Source organism: Myodes glareolus, chromosome 18 (genome assembly GCF_982192425.1).
Source record: "Myodes glareolus chromosome 18, mMyoGla1.1, whole genome shotgun sequence".
In the NCBI taxonomy this organism is placed as follows: domain Eukaryota; kingdom Metazoa; phylum Chordata; class Mammalia; order Rodentia; family Cricetidae; genus Myodes; species Myodes glareolus.
This window is the reverse complement of record NC_142043.1, coordinates 11,706,683-11,730,245: the sequence shown is the minus strand read 5'-3', so window position 1 is coordinate 11,730,245 and position 23,563 is coordinate 11,706,683. Positions and strand designations below refer to the sequence as shown.

Here is a 23,563-nt window from a genome sequence, read left to right as displayed (position 1 = left end):
AATCTGGAGTGTAGTAACACGCACAAGAAAATATGTACCGGTGAAGAGGAAAGTTTAAGTTACAAGTAAATAATCCTTTCAACAAGAAAACACTCCTTAGAGACAATTTCAGGGCCTTCTCTCCACTTAAGCATGTTTCCACTTCGGCCAAGTATACCCCCAGTTATCCAAAAAAAAGTCAACAGCCAAAGCAACGCAAGCAATCCGACACAGCGATTCCAAACCCCGAGTTTTAACGTCCTCACCACCCGGCGGCAGGCACCTGTCAAAACTGCCAAGAGCAGTGCTGCGGGCTCCGGGCTGAGTGCCCTGGAGGGAAAATGACGGCGTCTACACAATCTCGTCGCCTTCCCAGGAGCAGGTCAGTGGGTTCCGAGAGATCGGCTGCCCGTGTCCACGGAGAATCGAGCCAGTATCCCTAGGATCCCGCCAAGCAAAGAGCCCGAGCAGCCTGAAAGTTCTCGTCCCTCTACAAGCCCAGAGGAGATGGAGTTCAGCTCCGCGCGCGCAGCGAGGGACGGTTGATGCGCCTGCGCATCGCAGAACTTCCGTTTCCCCCGCCCCGCCCACTCAGGCAGGGCCTACTCAATGAGCCGCCACTTCCGTGCGCGCATGCGCGGTGGCGGGTCCGGCGCGTGCGCAGCGGCGTGTTCGTCCCAGCTCCTGCCTCTACTGCTCACGCTCCTCCTCCGGTTCCCCACCCCCAGCCCGCCGCGGCCTGGTTATCAACGTGTGGTACGGCCAGGGGAGCCGTGTGCGCCTCGTGCTCCCGGGTCGGCGGTGGTGTTCCCGGCTCTAGCCATGGATATGGAGCAAGTGAACGCGCTGTGCGAGGAACTAGTGAAAGCGGTGACGGTCATGATGGACCCCAGCTCCACCCAGCGCTACCGGCTGGAAGCCCTCAAGGTAGCTGGGGTCCTGGCGCCCTGGGCCTGCCCCGAGACCCCCATCCCAGGCTTCCCCGACGGCCTTTCCAAGCTCATTTTGTCTCCCGCCTCTGCGGCCATTGGACCTCCCACTCGCAGTTGGTACAGTGGCTTTTGGGCGCGCGGCCCGCCTCATCTCTTCTCGTTTGGGTCTTTTCCTCGCTTGCGCACCTGTCCCTAACTGCTGCGCATTCCCCAGCCACTTCTCAGTGGCCTTTCTGCCCACTACTCACTTCTTCTCACTCTTGACCGGATTTCCACCACAGCAGGCTGCGCTCGTTCTGACACCGGGCAAGCCCCACATTGCCTGGCGTTCTAGGAGCGCACGTGCAAATTCTGTCCCCAATGCCACCCTCATTGCATTGCCGATCCATTCCAGACTTGTGGTGATTTCAGACCCCCAAGTATCCCTTTTTCTTACGTTTTTTTACATGACTTTCTTTCGAGTCTTGGGCATCTCTGGCTGATTCGTTAACACTCCTCCACTGTTTATAGGTGTGAGATAGTCTTCGGCTATTTTTGCGCAAAGATGAGCCTTACCACTGGCTTTGCATTTTCACAAGGGCACTTTGGTTTCCTGGAAATAGTTTTCTTGAGTCCCAGGTGCTCTGCCCGAAGGTCTGTCTTAAGTTTTGCTATTTGGGAACCTGCAACAGAGCATCTTCCCCATTAGAGTGAGCACCAACATATAAGTGTATGTGGTATAGGGTTTGGGATCAAACAGCTGTGTGTGTGTGTGTGTGTTATTGTAAAGAGTTTTACACAGGCACAGAAATAGAATACTACAGAGATCCGGAATAGGCTTGTGACCGAAACGCAAATGCCCAGATTTGCTTGTTTACCGTCTTTTCCTGTCACCCACAGTTTTTAAAGCTAATCCCAAGGGTTGCCATTCCCCCTCTATGGGTATATCTCTAACGTTTTTTCCTTCTTTTAGGGCCACTTTCTTTTTAGTGTTAACATAATTACTGTCAAAGTGGATCATTAGTAATACTAATCTAGATCTTGCAACTTAAAATACAGTGGAAAAGACAGGCCTAGTGGCACAGGCCTATAGTCCCCACTACTCAGGAGACTAAGGCAGAAAATTCAAAAGTTAAAGACCAGCCCAGGCAATTTTGAGAGCCCCTTTCTCAAAAAGTGAACAAATGCCTTAGAGGGTGAAGTGCTATTGTGGCTGCTGGGTGCTGGCATCCAAGCATAGCTGTGGAAGAGACTAGCAGATCCCTGAGTTTGCTGGTAGCCAGTCTAGCCAGATCATGCGTTCCAGGTTCTCAAAAACAGCCAAGAGAGAAAGACATTCTTCAGCTTCAGTCTCTTTCGTTCATTTGCTTGCTCAGCTACATACACATGCACATACATGAATATACTGCATACATTTATCAAAAAGAGAAAGCTGAGGATCTACTTTAGTGGTCGTGTGCTTGCCTGCCACACGAAAGGTCCACTTCCCAGTAAAAACGCACACAATCAGCTAAGGTTGGAATTTTCTTGAGATCCATTTTCTCATGTTTCCACGTGGAAATAATAACTTTTCTTCTTTCAGTTTTGTGAAGAGTTTAAAGAAAAGTGCCCTATCTGTGTCCCGTGTGGCTTGCGGTTGGCTGAAATAACACAGATTGCCATCGTCAGACATTTTGGCCTTCAGATCCTGGAACATGTTGTCAAGTAAGGAGCTCTTGGCCACTGCAGTCTGCTGAAGAGAGCAACTCTTTAATCCTTTCATGACCTCCACAGGTGCTTTTCCAATGACTAGGAGAGAACAGAACTCAGGGTTTTTACTTCTGGTTCTGTTAAATCATCTCTGTAAATGTGTCACACACGCTAAACATTCAACAAGCCAGGTATAGTGGCTCACATTGGCATGCTCTTGCACTGAGAAACTGAAGCAGGAATATTGCCACAAATTCAGGCTCACATAGGCTACATAGTTCTAGTACAGTGGGCTACAGAGTGAAACTTTGTATCAAAAAACCAAAATTTAAAACAGAAACAGAGCACACCACCCCCACCCCCTTAGGGTTTCTCTGTGTAGCTTTAGAGCCTGTCCTTGTACTCACAGAGATCCACCTGCCTCTGCCTCCCATGTGCTGGATTAAAGGCTGCGCCACCAACGCCCAGCCAGAAAAACCTTTTTTCTTGAAAAGCATTGACATTGTAGATGCTAGATGGAATTTGCCTTTGAGCTGTCAACAGAATCGAGGAGAAAAGCTGATTTGTGACGTAAATCCTGTGCAAATGCTAGTTAATGCACAGAAGCAGATGCAGAGCTCCTCAGGACTCTTTCTGTTGTTACTGTTCTTATTTAAAATGGTTTTGTTCATTCTCTGAAGAGCACAGAATCAAAAGTAGAATTATTTTATGTGTATAAGTGTTTTGCCTGCCTTTATGTATGTGCACATGTGCATGCCTGGTGCCCACAGAGGCAGAAGAGGATGTTGCATCCCCCTGGAACTGGAGTTACAGATGATGGTGAGCTGCCATGTGGGTGCTGGCATCCAAACTCAAATCCTCTGCAAGAGTAGCAAGTACTCTTAACTGCTGAATCATCTTTCTAGCACCAAGAATGTTTTTAAGAGTTTTTGTATTTTTGTTTTTCAAGACAGTTTTTCTGTGTAACAGTTCTGGCTGTCCTGGAACTCACTTGTAGACCAGGCTGACCTTGAACTCAATAAAATCCACCTGCCTCTGCCTTCCAAGTACTGGGATTAAAAGTGTGCACCACCACTGCCCAGCAAGAATTTATTATTTTTAATTAGTGTGCATTTCTATGGGTATGTGCTTGTGAGTGAAGATAGAGTACACATATGTGCGTGTGATCATCATGTGCACTTCTATGGGTATGTGCTTGTGAGTGAAGATAGAGCACACATATGTGCGTGTGATCATCATGTGCACTTCTATGGGTATGTGCTTGTGAGTGAAGATAGAGTACACATATGTGCGTGTGATCATCATGTGCACTTCTATGGGTATGTGCTTGTGAGTGAAGATAGAGTACACATATGTGCGTGTGATCATCATGTGCACTTCTATGGGTATGTGCTTGTGAGTGAAGATAGAGTACACATATGTGCGTGTGATCATCATGTGCACTTCTATGGGTATGTGCTTGTGAGTGAAGATAGAGTACACATATGTGCGTGTGATCATCATGGAGCTTACAGGTGTTTGTATGCTGCCCAGCATAGGTGCTGGGAACCAAACTCAGGTCTTAACCACTGAGACACCTCTCCATCCTCAGAAGTGTGGGTTTTTTTGGGGGGGAGGACATGAATTTTTGATTTCTTGATACAGTGAGTCTCTCTGTGACACCTTGACTGTCCTGGAATTCACTATGTAGGCCAACCTGGCCTTGAAATCATAGATCTGCCTGCTGCTACCTCCCAAATGCTGGGATAAAAGGTGACAGCCACCACACCTGACCAAAAGTAGTTTTTTGTTTTTTTAAGACAGGGTTTCTCTGTAGCAGCTCTGGCTGTCCTGAAACTTGCTCTTTAGACCAGGCTGACTTCAGACTCACAGAGATCTGTCTGCCTCTGCCTCCCGAATGCTGGGATTAAAGGCGTGCGCCACCATAGCACAGCAAATATCATTTCTTAATGAAACTTCTTACAAAATGTAAAGCAGGAAACAGATATTCTCTTATGAAGAAAAGTCTTCTAACATGGTTTTGTTGATTTTGTTTTGGTGGTCAGGTTTCGATGGAACAGCATGTCTCGGTTGGAGAAGGTTTATCTGAAGAACAGTGTCATGGAGCTGATCGCAAATGTGAGCAAAGGGTTGGGAGGCTCGAGTTCCCAGACATCCATATAGGCCATACAGCATGACCTTAGAGACAGAGCGGAGGAGATTAAAGATCTCAGCAAATGAATGAATATGATTCTTAGATGTGGCCGAATGTGGCGTCACACACCTTTATCCCAGCACTTAGGGGGCAGAAATGGGCAGATCTCAAGAGTTCAAGGCCAGATCAGTCTACACAATGACTGCCAAGACAGCGAAGGCTACTTAGAGAGACCTTGCCTCAAAGTAGATAGATAGATAGATAGATAGATCAACAGATAAAATTCTTAGATATGAATTAAATAATTGCAATACCATTCATTTTGAATCTTTTTTCCTTTTTATCAAAGCTTAACTACTGTGAGCCATGTGATGAAAACCATAGAGAGTGGATTTATCTCAGTCATTAATAAGACTTCAAACATGCTGTAAATTGGTGGCCTTTTTATTATTTAATTTAGTTAGTTTCACTATGTTCTGAGAGGTTTCGAACTCTCCTTTCCCAAGTACTGGGATTCCAGAGGTACTGAACCATGTCTGGCTAGCCGTTCCTTTTTTTGAGCTAGGACTTCATTCTGTGTCCCATATTGGCCTCCACCTGCCTTCAGTCTCTTGCATGCTGGGACTACAGGCATCAGCCACCATGCCCATCCTTTCTTTTATAAGAGGGTGATGATGATGAGCTGGAGAGATGGCTCAGCGGTTAAGAGCATTGCCTGCTTTTCCAAAGGTCCTGAGTTCAATTCCCAGCAACCACATTGTGGCTCACAACCATCTGTAATGAAGTCTGGTGCCCTCTTCTGGCCTTCAGGAATACACACAGACAGAATATTGTATACATAATAAATAAGTAAATAAATATTTTAAAAAATAAGAGGGTGATGAATAGGGGGATACCTGTGTAGTTAGTGGGGGTTTTGAGATAGGTTCTCATGAAGCCCAGGGTAATTTTAGTCTTGCTATGTAGCTGAGAATAAACTTAAATTTTTGACCCTCCTGTGTACTGGGATTACAGACAAGTACTACCAACCTGACTTTCTCTACTTTTAATTGGGAAAAGATGTTTTACAAAATTAGATTAGTTTAACTAGTTACAACTTGTAATTTATTCGTCCTGTGGAGGCTAGCAGTGGTGAATTATCAGTTTTAAAATTTAAATTCTTTGGAGACAGTGACAGTTAATCTTTCTTCTTTACTATTGGAACTACTTGTGTTACAGTGCTCCTCAATGCCCTTCCAGTCTGTCAGTTTCCCAGTGCACACCTTACTTCTGTATCCCTTGTGATCTTCAAAGCCAGGAAACAATATGAAAGCCTCTTCCGTTTGTGAATAAGAGCAGCAGTGTTTCCTGACTCTGTGACAGCCACTTATTAGCTGTTGAAACTGTCGTTTATATTTTATGTGGGAACATGTCTTGCTGAGAATGCAAGACAAGTGATTCATACATGGAGAACAGGTCTAGGTTCAGAGGAGAATACTTTTCTCGTTCCATTCGTTTCTGTGGAGGGTTGGGTGTGGCATAAGTACTATGGCATGTGTTGGGAGTCAGAGGACAACTAGAGGGGATCAATTCTTTCCTTCTACCATATGGGTTCTGGGGATGGGACTGAGCTTGTCAGCCTTGGAGACAGCACCGTTACTCACTGACATATCTCCTGAAACACACCTCTTACCTCTTTTGAGGCACGGTTTCATGTGGATCAGGCTGGGCACAAACTTGATATGTTGTAGAGAATGACACTATTGTGTCACTGTGTGTGCACAATCAAGTACAGACATAGCACAGACATTGATGAAGGTTAAAGGGCAACTTTGAGAAGTCAGTTCTTTCCTTCTGCCATGGGTTTCTTGAGTGAACCCAAATCACCAGGCTTACACAGAAAGCCCTTTTACCTGTTGAGCCGTCTCACTGGCTCAGAGAGTGACTTGACCTTCTGGTCCTCCTCCCTTTACTGCCCATGTGTGAGATTACAGATGTGTGTGCCACCACACTCGATTTATGTCCTGTTGGGGATTAAAGCCAGGACCGAGCAAATACTGTGCCAACTGGGTCACATTTCAAGTCCAAGGGCTCTGAGTTTTTATGCCTAGAGTTTAGTCTTACCGTCTTCATAATGTCTTTCTTTCAGGGAACGTTGAATATTCTGGAGGAGGAGAACCACATTAAAGATGTTCTGTCCAGAATTGTGGTAGAGATGATCAAACGAGAATGGCCACAGCACTGGCCTGACATGCTGATGGAGCTGGATACTCTCTCCAGACAAGGGGTATGGAGTTCTTGCGTGCCGGCTGTGTGTGCTCATGGTTAGAGCAGACGCAAGGGTTTGCTTTGTAGTCGTGTTCATGGTTTATCAATAACAAGTATGGAGTGCATGCGTGCTGGCTATGTGTGCTCATGGTTAGAGCAGTCGTTGAGTTTGCTTTGTAGTCGTGTTCACGGTTTATCAATAGCATGTCGTCTGTTAGCATATGTACACAATAAAGTGCTTTTGATTAACTAGCTTATTTCTGTTGGCCTAGGAAACGCAGAGGGAGTTAGTGATGTTCATCCTTTTGCGGTTGGCAGAGGATGTAGTGACCTTTCAGACACTCCCCACTCAAAGAAGAAGGGATATTCAGCAAACATTAACGCAGAACATGGAAAGAATCTTCAGCTTTCTGCTCAGCACACTTCAGGAAAATGTAAACAAGTACCAGCAAATGGTATGGATTCTTCCCCACAAGGTCCTCTCTTCCCAGGCTGGAACTTACACCCTGCTTATATTCTGAGCAAGCGCTCTGCTGTGAAGTTGTACCTGTACCACACTCTTGCCTTTTGTTTTGAGTGAAGTTCTTGCTAAGTTGCCAAGGATGTCCTTCACCCCACTTACCATCAAAGCAGGCCATGAGTTTGTGATCCTTTCCTTTGCCCCCTGAGTAGCTGGGATTGTAGACCTATGCCGCTGGGTACAGCAAATGTCCTGTATTTGACCTGAATGTAATGTTTTTTGTTTTGGGATATTTATTTGTTGTTTTGTGAAAATGACTTTCCATGGGGATATGAGAGTGTGTGGTTTCACAGAAAGAAAGGCCTTTTTCCTTTTTTTGGTGTGGGAAGTTTCAAGACAGGGTTTTTTCTGTGTAACAGTTCTGTCTGTCCTGGAACTCGCTTTATAGACCAGACTAGCCTCTAACTCACTAAGATCCACCTGCCTCTGCATCCAAAGTTCTGGGATTAAAGGCGTGCACCACCATCGCCTGGTAGGAAAGGCCATCTTAAGAGCAAAATTTCTAGGAAATGTCAGAAAAATTAAACCATTTTCTGAGATATTCAGTTCAATGAGTTTATATGTAAATTTCTTTTAAAATAAAAGCATTCTTTTAAAATAGCATAAGAGCCAGGCATGATGGCACACTCCTTTATTCCCATTACACGGAAGGCAGAGGGAAGCAGATCTCCCACGTTCCAAGCCAGCTTGGTATACTAGTAAGTTTCAGGTTAGCTAGGGGTATATAGTGAGACTTTGTCTGCAAAACCTAAGAAGCATAAAGCTGCAATTTAAAACTTGTTATTAAAACTCTAGATGGTATTTGATTCTTAGCACTCCACGTGGTATCTCACAATCATCTGTAAATCAAGTCCCAGAGGCTCTGATGCCCTCTTCTGGCCCCCTTGAGAACTAGGCACACACTTGGTACCCATACACATAGTTTTTAAACAACAACCACAAAACCGTTTTAGATTTTTGACAAATCTGTAAAGTCCTGATAAATCAGGGTATTCCTTTGGTCCTGGTTCCTTTTACAGTGGGTCAGCTGCAGTATGTATTAATTGTCACTGTGTGATGTGGTATTTTGTTCTCAGTGGGTTTTGCTTCTGCAGAAATGTTACAGGAGGAGGAGAAGGCCTGCTTTTTGTCCCAGCTGCCCAGCTAGCTTACACCTGAAATAATCACACAGAAACTGTCTTAATTAAAACACTGCTTGGCCATTAGCTCTAGCCTCCTATTGGCTAGCTCTTACATCTTGATTTAACCCATTTCTATTAATCTGCATGTCACCACAAGGTGTGGCTTACCAGGAAAGATTCAACATGTCTGACCTGGCAGCTCTCTCTCTCTCTGACTCTGCTTCTTCCTCCCAGAATTCAGTTTTATCTTCTCCGCCTCCCTAAGTTCTGCCCCATCACGCCAAGCAGTTTCTTCATTGATTAACCAATGAAAGCAACACACAAACAGAAGGACCTCCTACACCACAGAAAAGGGTGGACAAATGCGTTTCCCACCTTTAATTTTTAGAAGACATTTGAAAATTAATCCTGGAGTTTGAGAGGTGGCTCATCAGGAAAGAGTGCTGAGGACCTGTCTGGTTCCCAGCACTAACATGCCATCCCATAACTGTAATCCCAACTCCAAAGGACCCCATAACCTTTGGCCTCCACTGATACCTATACACATGTGGCATGCACTCATGCAAACATATTTACATGAATGAAAATAATTTTTTTTCCTGGTTTTTTGAGGCAGGGTTTCTCTGTAGCTTTGGAACCTGTCCTAGAACTAGCTCTTGTAGACCTGTCTGGCCTTGAACTCCCAAGAGATCCACCTGTCTCTGTCTCCAGAGTGCTGGGATTAAAGACATGTGCCACCACCGCCCAGTGAAAATAAAAATCTTTTATTAAAAAAAAGCTAGCTGGTCATGGTAGTTCATGCCTTTAATCTCAACACTTGGCAGGCAGAGGCAGGAAGATCTCTGTGAGGTTGGGCCATCTTTGTTTTTAAAGTGAGTTCCAGGACAGGACAGCCAGAGGTCCATGTTGAAACCCTGTCTTGAAAATCCTTATAATATATATATATATATATGATTTATTTATTTTATTATGTATATAGTATTCTGTCTGCATATATGCCTGCAGACCAGAAGAGAACGGCAGATCTCATTACAGATGGTTGTGAAACACCCTGTGGTTGCTGGGAACTCAGGACCTCTGAAAGGACAGCCAGTGCTCTTAACCACTGAGCCATCTCTCTAGCTCCCCTAATAATTTAATAATACAGAAAACCAGTAGGCAGTAGGAACTGAGGAAATGGTTCAGTGAATAAGGTTCTTGTCACACAAATATGAGGGCCCAAGCTAGGATCTTCAGCACCCACATAACATCTTGGTGTGGGGGGTGTCTGTAGTCCCAGTAATGAGCGATGGACACAGAACTTGCTAGATGGCTAGGCTAGCCAACTTATGAGATCTGACTTCAGTCAAATACCCTTTCTCAAGGTGGAGAGCAATAGAAGATATGTGATGTTGACCTCTAACCTCTACATCACTTGAACATACATGCACATATGTTCTGTGCACATGTGTACATATCATTTACATGTGCATATACCACATGTATATACCCTACAAAAAAAGAAGTTCAAGTTCACCCTCAGCTACATATTTAAGGAGTCTATCTTAAAACAAAAATCAGAATATATGTTCTCTCTTAGAAAATATAATCCCTAGGAGTACCTTCTGTAAAATGGGTTAACTTCACAGAGGAAATTGGAGCAGGTTTGACTAGGCCTCAAGATAACTTTCCCTGAAACACTTATTTGTATTGTCTAATAAATAGCAGTAAATTAATGATGGTGTTCCTTAATTCTTGAAAGAATTCTGAAAAAAAAATTCTGGATCAAAATTTTTGGACCTCAGCAATATTTGTACTTCGGGGGATGGATTTTGAGACAGGGTTTATCTATAGAACAGCTCTTGGTATCCTGGAACTCGCTTTGTGGGTAGACCAGGCTGACCTGGAACTCAGAGATATACCTGCCTCTGCCTTCCAAGAGCTGGGATTAAAGGCTTGAGCCACCATACCCAGCTACTCTTAAATTTTTAAGTGCAAGATGTGGCAATTCATACCTGTCATCCAGTAAATCAGACCCACTCTGGCTCAAATAGTTTTAAACACAGAAGACTTAGCACATGGTGAGCTACACTTCATACATTAAGGTCTGTGAAAAGCTTCATAGTACTACGTGACCAAAAATGAATTTCTAAGCTGCAAAGTAACTCTGTAGGTAAGGGCACTTGCTTACCTACATCCCTGAGACCACTTGGTAGATGGAGAGAGTTGAACATGTTTTCGTTACACTTTGATCTCCACATCCATTCTGTCCTGTACACACACACATACTACAAATTATAAATGAACTTATTTATTATTTAGTTTTCAGCACTTAGGAGCCAGAGGCAGACAGATCTCTGTGTTGAGGCTAACCTGGTCCACATAGTTCCTGGCCAGCCAGAGCTACATAGAGAGACCCTATCTCAAAAAAACAATAGCAATAAGGAAGAAAATTATTTTTGTATCCACTCATCCTCTTGGGGTTCTTTCTCACTTTTTCTTAAAAAAAAATACATTTTCTCTGCTTACAAAACTTTTTTCTTGTTGACAGCTATTGTTAGAGCAGTCTATTGGTTTCTATATATTAGGCGCACTCATCAGAGTATGCCAGAGCAGCTCAGATTGGTGATGGCGTGAAGATAAATTAGAAGTAAACACACAGGGGTCTCCTTCCTTCACTTTGTTACTCATGTTTGAGATATGGTCTCATATATTCCAGAGTTGGCTTCAAACTCGCCATCCTGCTGCCTCCACCTTCCAAATGCTGAGATTATAGACATGCGCTGTCTACCTGGCATTGGTATTTTGAATTTCTGTGTCATTCATTCTCAGTCCCGATTAATTTGTGTCCCTTCACAGACACAATTAGGGAGTGTACTGAATTGTGAACTTAGATAAATAAAGAAAGAGGCTTGCTTATTGGGTTCCATTCCCTGTCCTGCGCTGGCCCCAGGGCTGGTGGAGGCTCATTGGAATGGAGGGTAGAAGCTGGGCCTAGCTGTTGTTGCTTCGATCCTTTATGACTTGAGTGATAGTTGCCTTCAAGCACTGTAGGAAGTCATTACTTCCACTTGTTTTTATTTCTCCTTTTCTTGAGGAGTTTTAGGTATTTGAAACAGTCACCTGGCTGGCCTAGAACTTGATACATAGGATAAATAAAAATCAGCTGTATTTGTACATATTTTTGCAGAGCAGCCATTGCTTTGGTGTTAGAGTATTTACTAATTTGTCATGCGTGATTTACTATAGTTATACATAGGTAGTCATAAACTTTATTAGTTTTGTTTCTTTAACCAGTTTTTTGGTCAGTCTCTTGGCTGCCAATGTTACAAGTTGCTCAGACTTCTTATCTCAGCACTTGAGAGGCTGAGGCAGGAGATACTATCAGGTTGAGGCTAGCCTGGACTACATAGTGAGTTCCAGGCACCCCAGAGCTGTACTCGCAAGACCTTGTCTGAAAAGAAACCAAAATAGTTGGCTCTATGTAAACCCTCATCCTTACAGTCCCTTTATTAGAGAGTAGTAAGTTATCGTGAGCCTTTTCCTCAGTAAACCCTTGGGTTCTTTATATTTCTCTTCCAGAAGACTGATGCTTCTCGGGAGGCGGAGGTAAGAGCACTGTGTGGAGTTGGAAGGATGCTTCTTAAAGTTCTCAGGTATGGGTAGGTGTGCCTAATGACTGCGGCCTCCGAATGACCACAGCCTTCTAAAGCCCCCATCCTCACTTAACTATAGTAGGAGGTACAATGACAGTATGGGAGTTTTTTAAAGAAGATGTAATGCCATACTTGCCAATCTGTTGTTAGTGATCAGTGCTGAGAATGCTAAGAAATGGTTCTGCTATCGGGAGAGAAATTTTGAGCTCCCCATCAGTAATTATGCGAAAACTTTTTTGAAGAATTATTTCTATTTCAGAATTTGAAAATAAGTTTTAATTCAGTCCCTCTTACTCAAGTGTTTTCACACAGGCTAAAGCAAACTGCCGAGTAAGCACCGCAGCACTGAATACCCTGGCAGGCTATATTGACTGGGTGTCTCTGAATCACATTGTTGCTGAAAACTGCAAACTGCTGGAGACACTCTGCCTGCTTCTTAATGAAGAGGAGCTGCAGTTGGGAGCGGCTGAGTGTCTGCTCATTGCAGTCAGCAGAAAAGTAAGCCCTGGCTATCAGTGACAAAGGTGACTTGGGGAAGTGGTTCCAGAGGGATGGGAGGCCATCGTGACAGCAGCCATCGTAATAAGAATGGTTAGCTGGGAGAACCAGGAAAGGGAAAGACCGTCCACTCTGAAAGACACCCCCTCATCCACATTACTTCCTACAGCAAGACTGCGCCTCCTAAAGGTTCCATGTCCTCCCTCAAACAGCACCACCACCTGGGACCAAGTATTCAGATACCTGAGCTTAAGAAGTACATTCTCATTCAAACCATTATGTATTAAACCCAGTTCAGCTGTGTGTCTCGTTGTGCTTAAAGGGTTGGGGATTTTATCCCTTAACCTCAGCTTACTAGCTGCCTTCAATGCCTTTAGATGAAAGTTTGCAACATTGAAATGTTGAAATCGTGAACATAATATATGAAAATGTATTAGGCTAGTGGCTCCTTGAGATAGCCATTATCCTTGTCACTATATTTAATTAGAGTAGCATTAAAGTTTAAAGCTTACTTTGATGTCAGTTAGAGGTATAGAAGGTATCAGTACTATGAGGGTTTTTTGCTTTTATTTTTTATACTATATGACCATGTTTTCCTAAAATTGGATTCAGGGCAAGTTGGATGACCGGAAACCGTTGATGATCTTATTTGGAGATGTTGCTATGCATTATATTCTCTCCGCTGCACAGTGAGTCTTTGTCTGTCAATATCTTGTGGGTTTTTGATGTGTTTTTTTGTTTTACTTTCATTTTATGTACATCCTGTGTATAGATGTCTGTTTGTGCGTGAAGGTCAAAGGTCAATACCAGTGTCTTCCTTTATTGCTGTGCACCTTGTTTTTTGAGTCAACATTTTACTGAACCTGGAACTCACTCACTGGCTAGACTAGTTGGCCAATAATCTCTAAAGTCTGCCTGTTTCATCCTCCTGCACCAGGGTTACAGGCTCAAATCCAGCTTTTACAGGAGAGTCCAGTTCTGGTCCTCATACAGGGCAGAACCTGTTGGTGCTACCCTCAGCCCATAGATTAGGTGGGTTTTTGTTGTTTGTTTGTTTGTTTGTTTGTTTGTTACTTATTTTGGTGCAAAGGACAGAATGCTACGCTTTGTACGTGTTGAGAAAACACTGAAATACCTCTGATGGCCCACCTAGCCCTACAGTATGGTTTTATTTTTTAATAATTTTAATTTTTATTGAGAATAGCTTATTTTCATAGAATGTATTCTGACCACAGTTTCTTCTCCCCCAGGTCCTCCCCAGTCCTCCCTCCTACAGTATGTTTTTCCTGGTGCGCATTTGTCTATGTATCTATGTCTAAGAGAGAGAGAGAGACAGAGAGAGAGACACAGAGAATATGAATGAATGAGACAATGAACCATCTCTCTGGGCCCACCTTCTTTGTGATGCTCTTATCTGAGTCCCAAAGACAAGTATGGAAAGGGGTGTAAGAATCAAGATGTGTTTGTTACCTGTGATCCCTCACTATCCACTCTAATATGGCATTTCAACCTGATTTGCTTTCTTAAGAAGGATGCATCTGTTTTTAAGGAATTCTGTTATCCAAATAATATTGGCTATCACTGTGGTTACTGCTCCTAGGGTCTAGCTCTTAAATCTGTAGCGACTGTGATATGTTCCCAGAGGTCTCCAGTTGGTCTGTGCTGTACCCACCTGCAGTTAGGATGGCTATGGTTCAGAATAGGCAGACTGCAGAGTGTGCTGTCTTGTCTGCATCCCTTCAGTCTCTGGTTTCCCTGAGACCGAGTTAGGTCTCAGTTACTGCTTCTGCAATGCACATGAGTTGTTACTGCTGAGGTTCAATAATCTTCTTCATCTTAGGCTAATTTTCACCAACCAAAAAACTCAGATGTAGTCTGTTTTGGTGTGTGTGTGTGTGTGTTTTTATGAGAGCTGTTGGATTATGATGAATTACAGACCTAAACTCTGGAGGAAATTTAGGAAAGTGAGACACTTTATTTTGCTTGTTTTTTTGTTTTGTTTTGTTTTGTTTTGTTTTGTTTTTTTGAAACAGGGTCTCACTATATAGCCCTAGCTGTTCTGGAACTCAGTACATAGACCAGGCTGGCCTCGAATCCTAAAAAGTGCCTGTCTCTCTTAGGGTTAAAGGTTACCACCATGTTTAACCAGAATATTTTTTTAGTTATATTTATCTATTTTTATTTGCATGGAAGTATATATAGACACACATTATGTATTAGAGGACAGTTTGTAAGATCCTTCTCCTACCGCCCAGTGGGTCCCAGGAATTGAGCTCAAGTGCTCTCTCTACCTACTAAGCCATCTGACTGGCTGAAGACATAAAGTATTTTTATTCTATCCTTTTTTGATCCCTGGTGTAAATAATTTTTACAGTGATGCCGTGTTTTCCAGTGCTGAGAATCTCTGCAAGATCTCCCTGCGTCTCAACCAGTGTTTTTGTGCTGCTGCTTCTTGGTGTATATGCTATCTCTATCAGTCACACACAATCCAAGTCCTAAAGTAGTAAGGACTTTTATCGTGTCCAGAATCAGAGTGTTTAATGATGAGGCAAGAAACTGCATTGAAACCGTATCCCACATCAGAGTTGGGTTTTGTCACTCATTGATTGTTTGAAGCGGGGTCTCGCTTTGTCTCCCTGGCTGATCTGGAACTAGCTAGACTCCTATGTGCTAGAGTCACAGGCAAGTGCCACCATGCTGGCTTGTTGAGCTGTATGTTTGCTTGTTTGTTTGCTTGTTTTTTGAGACAGTCTTCCGTTTATAGGCCAGGCTGAACTCAACAGAGATTGCCTCTGACACCGCAACTGGCCTGTAGTTGTTTTTAGACTTAGTAAACACTAAGATTGTATTGGTGAGGCAGTCAGTAGAACTTCCTCCTGGTGGGACTCCTTGCTTTTGTTGACATGTAACTAATCATACAATTCTCTTCCTTAACAGGACTGCTGATGGAGGAGGCTTGGAAGAAAAACACTACCTTTTCCTGAAGAGACTTTGTCAGGTGTTATGTGCACTGGGCAATCTTCTGTGTGCACTGCTGGTGAGCAAGTGTGCTCCAGAGAGCATGGGGCTGCTGGGGAATCATTTGCTTAGGAATCAGAAGCACTTTGTCACTTCACTGATGTTATTGATGAGCCATTGCTCTACCAGTTTTTTCACGATTCTATACAGTAAATCATCTTCAATTAAAAGTGGGCGTGGACGCATAGGCTGATGTTGTTGGGTTCTCTGATATTGTCTTTTGTGGGTGGCAGTTTGCATGTTTGTTGACATAGAATCTCACTGTGTTGCCCTGGCTGGCCTGAGGCTCACAGATCCACCTGCCTCTGCCTTTCAGAGCTGGGATTAAAGGTGACTGTAACCACACCTGAATTGAATGTGTATTTAACAGATTGAATCACAGAAATATAAATAGAATAGGTCTGATGAAATCATCTTTTCTTTTTTTTTCTAATTTTTTTCTTTCTTTTTCTTAAAGACAGGGTTTCTTCATGTAACAGCTCTAATTTGGAACTTGCTATATAGACCTTGCTCTGTAGACCAGGCTAGCCTGAAACTCATAGATTTTTTTACCTCTGCCTACTGAGTGCTGGGACTAAATTAAATGTGTGCGCCGCCACCACCCTGCTACTACTGTCTTCTTCTAGCCTTGGTTTTTAAATTTCTGAGACACTAGTATCTCTTTGTAATTTAGTCTTATTTTTAAACTCAGCGTACTTCTGCCTTGGCTCTCCTAGTGTTAAGATAACAGGCGTGTACCAACACACCTAGTCTTCAAAATGTTATTTCTGTTGTCTGTTTATTACTCATTCCCCCTACTTTCCCTGAGCCATCTCCCTTCAGCTGCTTCCCGCTCAGTACCTTTAATGTGGTCTTTTTCTTCTTTAGGGCTTAGATGCTAATATACAAACACCAGTAAACTTTGGAAAGTACCTGGAATCTTTTCTTGCTTTCACAACCCATCCAAGTCAGGTAAACTTTATACAAATAACTTAACAAACTTTGTATGGTCAACTGACATTAAGTGTTGTGTCCTGGAGTATTTCCTACATGTGTGCAAATGTCACTGGACCTAAGGAATGCCTGCTGGGGGCCTGAGGGAGGTTCAGTGAGTAAGAAGCACTGCTACACCAGCCTGGCAGTGTGAGCTCAGTCCCTGAGACTAACAGTGACAGGAGAGAGAACTAACTTCTGAAAGTTGACCTGTGACCTCTGTCTGTAACACACAGAGCCACACACAATAATAAACAAACAAACATTTTATGAAAGAATTATTGGCTCTGTTCTTCGAGAAAGTCACTGTCTTGGTCAGCAGATTTCCACACAGGTGGCTTTCTGGTTGTGCTCCATGAGATGGGTTGTGACCCAATTGATTTAAACAAGAAAAAATTTAAATCCAAGTTTAGTGAATTGTGTTACTTTGATTACATTCGCTTTGTGATCCTAGTGCCATCTGAACAGAGAAAGGGTTAAGTGACATTCTTACTACACTTCAAGGGTTTGCACCTGACCCACTGCCTCTCGTATTCGCATGTCATTATCCGCTCACCACTGCTGATGTACTGCAGAAGTGTCTGCAAAATGCAGAGATTTCTACCTGTAAAATGGTTGTTGATAAATGTTAGGCTGAGTAACAATCTTGGTCAGGTAATATCCAAACCCTTAAGCTATGCTGTATGGACTTTTGTTTTGGTTTAGTTTCTACGCTCTTCAACTCATATGACCTGGGGAGCCCTCTTCAGGCATGAGATTCTTTCCCGTGATCCTTCGCTGTTAGCAATAATACCAAAATATCTTCGTGCATCTATGACCAACTTAGTTAAGGTAAGTAATGGAAATCCTAAGTTACAGAGTGTTGGTGAACAGACATAAGACTTTGATTGGCATGATTGAGTCTCTTTAAATCTTCTAAGAAAGTTTTCTTAATTGAGGAAGGAAGCTGTTCAGAATGCTCCTAAGAAAGGAACAGGGCCATGAGCTAATCGCTGCTGAGGAATTAAAAGCAGGTTTAGTAGACTGTTTTGGAAATACATGACGGTGGAACCAGGTGGGTTCTAAGATGAAATCATATCTAAGGATTGTTTCTGAAGGGCATGTGCAAGTTGGGAGTGCATGTGAGGAATGAGGGTAGCAGCTATGATTGCTCCCCCTTCAAAGACTTGTTTATAGAAATTCTCAGATCTGCTAAGAGCTGCAGCTATAGGACCTCCCTACCTCCCTCCCTTCTTATCTTCCTTCCAGGGCCTGATACATGCTAGGCAAGATGTACACATACATACAAACACACCCTGGCCCTCATTGTAGGTTGTAAAGTCACAGAGTGGAACACTAGTTCCTCAAGAATTTATCTAACACATACTGTGTTCAAATTTTATGGTACTTTTTTCTTCTTTCTTTTTTTTTTTCGCTTTTTTTGCTTTTTTTGTTTTGTTTTGTTTTATATTTTATGTTTTGGTTTGTGTTTTGAGACAGGGTCTCACTGTAACTCAGTCTGTCCTGGAAGCGCTGTGTAGCTAAAACTATCCTTGAACTTGGAGATCATCTTGCCTCTTCTCAAATGCTGGGATTATAGATGTGTGCCATCATACTCAGCTTGGTTGTGTAATAGGATGAAACAAGCAATTGCTGATCCCTCAACTTTATTGCATATAGAATTAGTACTTCTTCTCGAGCTATGTTCATACTGGGATCTTAAATGAACCCCAGAAGTTATTGTCCCTGAGGAATCTGGAGGAGCTCATCAGCTGGCTGTGTTCCCCTTTAATTACTCTCTAGAGTGCTGGAGTTGGAGTGCTGGCTGGATTTGGGGTAGACCAGATGTAGTTGCTGTCATGCAAACTCTTAGTTCTTAGGTGAATCTTGAAAGACTTTGGTACTGAAGTCACATACTCTTCAGTAGGTCCATTCATTTTCTCCATTGTCTTTCTCATTCCAGATGGGTTTTCCTTCTAAGACAGACAGCCCCAGCTGTGAATATTCTCGGTTTGACTTTGATAGTGATGAGGACTTCAATGCTTTCTTCAACGGTAAGCTTCCTTCCAGCACTCTCAGAATGGTAAGCTTCCTTCCAGCACTCTCAGAATGGCATTTTGTGCTGTGATCATGGCTGCGATGCATCTTCAAACCTGGAAAACAATCTGAAGTTCCAGATTCTTGCAGAAGGATGCTGCCACATTTCAACACTGTGTTCTATGCCCATGAATTGTATTTATCCTTTCCAGTACCCTGTTAGGTTGAACTTTTTGAGAAATAAGGCTGTTCTCCGCAGCAGCTAGACTATCTTTAATTGAATTCAAGAATCCTATAATGAGCCACTGTTGGATCTAGAACATGAATGTCAAAGCAGTTCTCACAACTGAATAAGCGACCTGCTGTTGAGTACTGCATGCCGGGTGTTGATTCACGTTCTTCTCTTGTCAGCCTCCCGAGCCCAGCAAGGCGAAGTGCTGAGATGGGTGTGCCGCCTGGACACTAAGACCAGCTTCCAGATGGCCGCAGAGTGGCTCAAGTACCAGCTGTCAACTCCTGTTGATACGGGACCTGTGAACTGTTAGTTATTCTGCTTTTTATAGTATTGCTAAATGTTAATGTTGTATGAAAACTGTATAGGAAATAAGCCAAAGTTACATATAAGAGCAGTTTGCTAATACTGTCTAAAAAAAACTCCCACTGCCCACTGCCTACTTCCTTTCCCCTAGGTAATGTTTTCCTTTGATTGCAGAGGAAAAAAATAGATAATACTCGGTATGTGGCTGTTGTTTAGATTAGGGCGAAACCACCATATCCCTGTCAGTTTTGTCTTTGTTTTTCTCTTCTGATAGAATCAACAGGCATTGTTTTTAATGTTTCCCTTCAGGGACACCATTAATCAAATGCATATCTAGACCTAACTTTTGCTTCAACCAAGTGCCAATATATAGCACTAGCTCTAAATTCAGAAAGAATGTCTGGTTAGTCCTAGCAGGAACATTTCAAGGACTTACCATATGAAGCCCCTCAGAGCCTTTGGGCAGTCTCACTTTATGTGTAACCAAAATCCCTGCCGCCATGCAAGCGCTGCAGCCAGTTCAACTTGTCTGTTCACCTTAATTCTCTTACTAGTGCTCTTGCCTTGTGGGCGGGATTAATCGAGCGGGAGAGGTGACATAGAAGTGTAAAGTCATGACAGGCGATGGTCACTAAGAGCCCCAAATCACTAAGGATTTGAATTGTGAGCTTTAGCGTTCAGTTCTGAAGGTGAGATGACTTGACTGTCGAAGGCAGCGCTCGATGGAGGCTGACTGTCAACCTGTTCATCTCTATCTGTGGCTTCTTCCTGGATCATCTGGTTTGGCAGTTTCTATCAACTTGGACCCTAGCACATTTCTCTAGATGTAGCCCTGAGAATTGTTGTGAGGCTATCAGATTGAAGCAGCATTTTATACTTTAAGTAATTTCCCTGTTGGAAGAATTGTTCTTTTTTTTCTGTTGTTGGTATTGGAGTGTGTGTCTGCAAGCACTTGCATATATATGTTTGGAACAAGGTCTCTTTGTGTAACCTAGGCTGACCTAGAACTTGCTGTGTAGCCTAAGCTGGTCTCAGACTCAACTGTCCTCATCCCCCAGTGCTTGAGTGCTAAGATTCCAATGCCCATCCATGCCCTCACTACTCCTAAACCGCAGGAGATACACTCAGGACCTTGTAAATAAATGCTAAGCAAAAATGCTACCACTGAGCAACAATCCTAGCTTGGAATAGTTCTTTTTCTTTGTTCTTGGTTTTTTGAGACAGTGTTTCTTTTTGTAGCCTTGGCTGTCCTAGAACTCACTCTGTAGACCAGGCTGGCTCAAACTCACAGATCTGCCTGCCTGCCTCTGCCTCCTAAGTGCTGGGATTAAAGGCATGCATGCCACCACCATCTGGCTGGAATAGTTCTTTATGATCTCAAATATTAATTATTTGGAGTCTCCTAGATTGCCATCTAACAAGGGTAGCAATTAATATTTTTCAGGTGCTCTGTAAGCCACATGCGTACTTACATGCACAGTTTCGGCAGAAACAGGTTGGGGAGCAGAGCAGCCTTCTCACTTCTCGCGTGTGAGAGCTGTCAGATCTCTGCGCTTTTTCCTCTGAAATTGCCAAGTGCTCTTTGAGACCCTGGCTGTGTCTCTCTGTGTTCTGCTATCCTACTACACTGATAATATCTGCATGTGTGTTTCAAAAGCGTGTTCTACAGCTGGAGCCGGAGAGGGAGGCTACTGCTCCATCTTCTCGTCATCATTTGTGCAGTGGGAAGCCATGACTTTCTTTTTGGAAAGTGTGATCAACCACATGTTTCGAACAATAGACAAAGAAGTAAGTAACTTTTCTATGCTGAATGAATAATTTTTGATTTTTTGTAAGCTGGTAGATGGATAGGAAAACATGGATGTGCATCTTACAAAAGAGAAAAGAGATTCTGAGAGGTTAAATACATATTCAGGTTCACACAAAATACGTGGTAGAGCTGAGACCAAACTCAGGTCTGTGGCTCTAAACTCTTGCACATTTAGTGTCCATTTTGAGGGGATGGTTGGTTGGGCCTGTTAGTGCATGGGAGCCTCATAGAGGCTGAACTGTAGCCAGGACGGTGACAGAAACAGGGAATCATCCTAAGAGGTGCTCTTCATAAATCAGCTTTCTCCACTGTGCAAATACAGGATAAGATCTGGGCTGGGTACAGAGTTACCTTAGCTGTAAGTCACCGGATAGCCGCATATGTTGTATTGTCCGTATTAGTTAAATCAAAATAATTAAACCACAGGTCGTTTGAGGTAATTGCACCATGATGTGTTCTTGCTTAGCTGTGTAAACAAGCCCTTTCAAATTAGATCTCAGGGTGACTATTGTCATCTGCTTTTCAGTTTGAAATAAAGACACTCTTGAGTTTAGCCCATAACATAGCAAAACCTACTTGGGTTCTGCATTTTTTTTCCAAGTTGTGTTTGTTTACAGGTAGTGTTATACTTATTTAAAAGAGTAAGTGCGGGGCTGGAGAGATGGCTCAGTGGTTAAGAGCACTGACTGCTCTTCTGGAGGACCTGGGTTCAGTTCCCAGCACCCACATGGCAGCTCACAACTGTCTGTCACTTCAGTGCCAAGGGATCTGACACCATCACACCAATGCACATAAAATGAATCTAAATAAATTATTTAAAAAAAAAAAAAAGAGTAAGTGCATTGCTGGGCGGTGGTGACACACACCTTTAATCCACGCACTCTGGAGGCAGAGGCAGGCAGGTCTCTGAGTTCAAGGCCAGCTTGGTTTACAAAGTAAGTTAAAGGACAGTCAGGGCCCTTAAACAGAAACCCTGGCCTAAGAGTAAGTCCGGTGCATCTGGTGCTATAAAAACTTCCCTTACCAGTCAAGGTGAAACAATTCTGCTAACTCCCTTCCTGTCATCTTTAGTTTAGACACTTCCAGTGGGCATATAAATATGGGCCTGATCTTGCTTGGAAGCAGGAGATAGACTTCTCATGGTTTGATGATGTCTGTCTGGTTGCTGTGGCTGGATTTTATAGTGGGCCCTTCATTTTCCTCCCTCCCGTGTTACTGATGGTTTCATCTTGGATCTTGCACCTGACTTCTTAGCCATCGCCCCAGCCCTAGGTTAGAGTTAGAGTTAATCTTGAGAGATAAATATTTGGTGAATAAGTGGGTAATAAGGTTGTATCTTTTTGTGAAGCCTCTAGTGTTTGTCCCAGGGTGTGTGTGTGTGTGTGTGTGTGTGCAGGTGACAACGTAGCCTGCCTCTGTTTGCTAGTGTGACAGTTTGCAGGCTGCCCATTTTTCACCACCACTACAAATAGAAGCAGCTCACCACACACTTACACACAGAGAGATAATAAAAATAAATCTTAAAAGAAAAATAGAGCTTGACCCAACAAATTTAGGCATTCCCTTAAAATCTCTTATTCAAATAAACTAATTGGAAATTTAAGCAAAAGGATTTATTCTACATATTTACTTGACAGTGTCTTGCTGTGCTGGTCCTGCCACAGCTCTGCCTCTTCAGTCCTCAATAGCAGTGATGTCTAGCTCAGGGTGGGTGGGGGGGTGGGAATGATATATCCCTTCTGTGATGTAGTTACTTAAGGAATTTTGGGGTGTTGTTTTTTTTTTTTTTTGAGACAAGGTTTCTTTTTTATATGTAATTTTAAATTTTTATTTTATGTTTATCTATGTTTTGCCTACAAGTACGTCTGTGTGAGGATGTCAGAAGCCAAGAAACTGGAATTACAGACAAGTGTGAGCTGCAGTGTGGGAGCTGGGAATTAAACCTGGGTCTGAAAGAGCAGCTGGTGCTCTTAACCACTGAGCCTCTCTTCAGCCCCAACAGTGTTTCTCTGTAGCCCTGACTGTTCTGGAACTCACTCACAGAGATATGACTGCCTCTGCCTCCCAAGTGCTGGAATTAAAGGTGAAGGTGTGCACCACCACTGCCCAGCAGAAATCTTTTTAATAAAATGGGACAGTGATTTAGATTTTAATAGTTAAAAAGCAGTGTATAACCTGGGCATCATACTACAGGCTTTTAATCCCCGTTTCTTGGAAAGCTAAGGCAGAAGGATTACAGATTCAAAGTTATCTTGGCCTCCAGACTGAGCTCAAGGCCAGCTTGGACAGACTTAAACTGTCTCAAGATACAGAGTAGGGAAAGAAGGGGAAGAATTGAGGCTTAGCCAGAGGTAGAGCATTGTCCTAGTTTCCATGAGACTCTGGATTCAGTCCCAGCAACAACACAACACACCACTTGTGTGTGTGGTTGATTTGGACATGTATGCCAGCTGAATTGTATATTTACAGCCTCAG

The 23,563-nt window shown here is 43.1% G+C and overlaps 2 protein-coding genes across 3 annotated transcripts in view; one reads left to right on the top strand and one right to left on the bottom strand.

Annotated features, from left to right (window-relative positions):
- The window catches only part of Polh (DNA polymerase eta), a 38,173-nt gene extending 37,646 nt beyond the window's left edge, over positions 1-527 (bottom strand). The window contains exon 1 of one of the 2 annotated variants that reach the window (XM_048445265.3): positions 246-527. The gene's annotated coding sequence lies outside the window, so the exon portion shown is untranslated. The remainder of the gene's footprint in view (positions 1-245) is intronic. The other variant, XM_048445264.3, reaches the window with a different exon arrangement.
- A 126-nt stretch (positions 528-653) lies between these two features.
- The window catches only part of Xpo5 (exportin 5), a 39,636-nt gene continuing 16,726 nt past the window's right edge, over positions 654-23,563 (top strand). The window contains exons 1-14 of the mRNA XM_048445272.3: positions 654-906; positions 2,473-2,594; positions 4,625-4,697; positions 6,842-6,979; positions 7,233-7,415; positions 12,163-12,189; positions 12,549-12,734; positions 13,347-13,423; positions 15,672-15,771; positions 16,620-16,703; positions 17,430-17,555; positions 18,667-18,757; positions 19,152-19,280; positions 20,936-21,066. Coding sequence (XP_048301229.1) covers positions 802-906; positions 2,473-2,594; positions 4,625-4,697; positions 6,842-6,979; positions 7,233-7,415; positions 12,163-12,189; positions 12,549-12,734; positions 13,347-13,423; positions 15,672-15,771; positions 16,620-16,703; positions 17,430-17,555; positions 18,667-18,757; positions 19,152-19,280; positions 20,936-21,066 — 1,572 coding nt within the window. The 5' untranslated portion in view covers positions 654-801. The remainder of the gene's footprint in view (positions 907-2,472; positions 2,595-4,624; positions 4,698-6,841; positions 6,980-7,232; positions 7,416-12,162; positions 12,190-12,548; positions 12,735-13,346; positions 13,424-15,671; positions 15,772-16,619; positions 16,704-17,429; positions 17,556-18,666; positions 18,758-19,151; positions 19,281-20,935; positions 21,067-23,563) is intronic.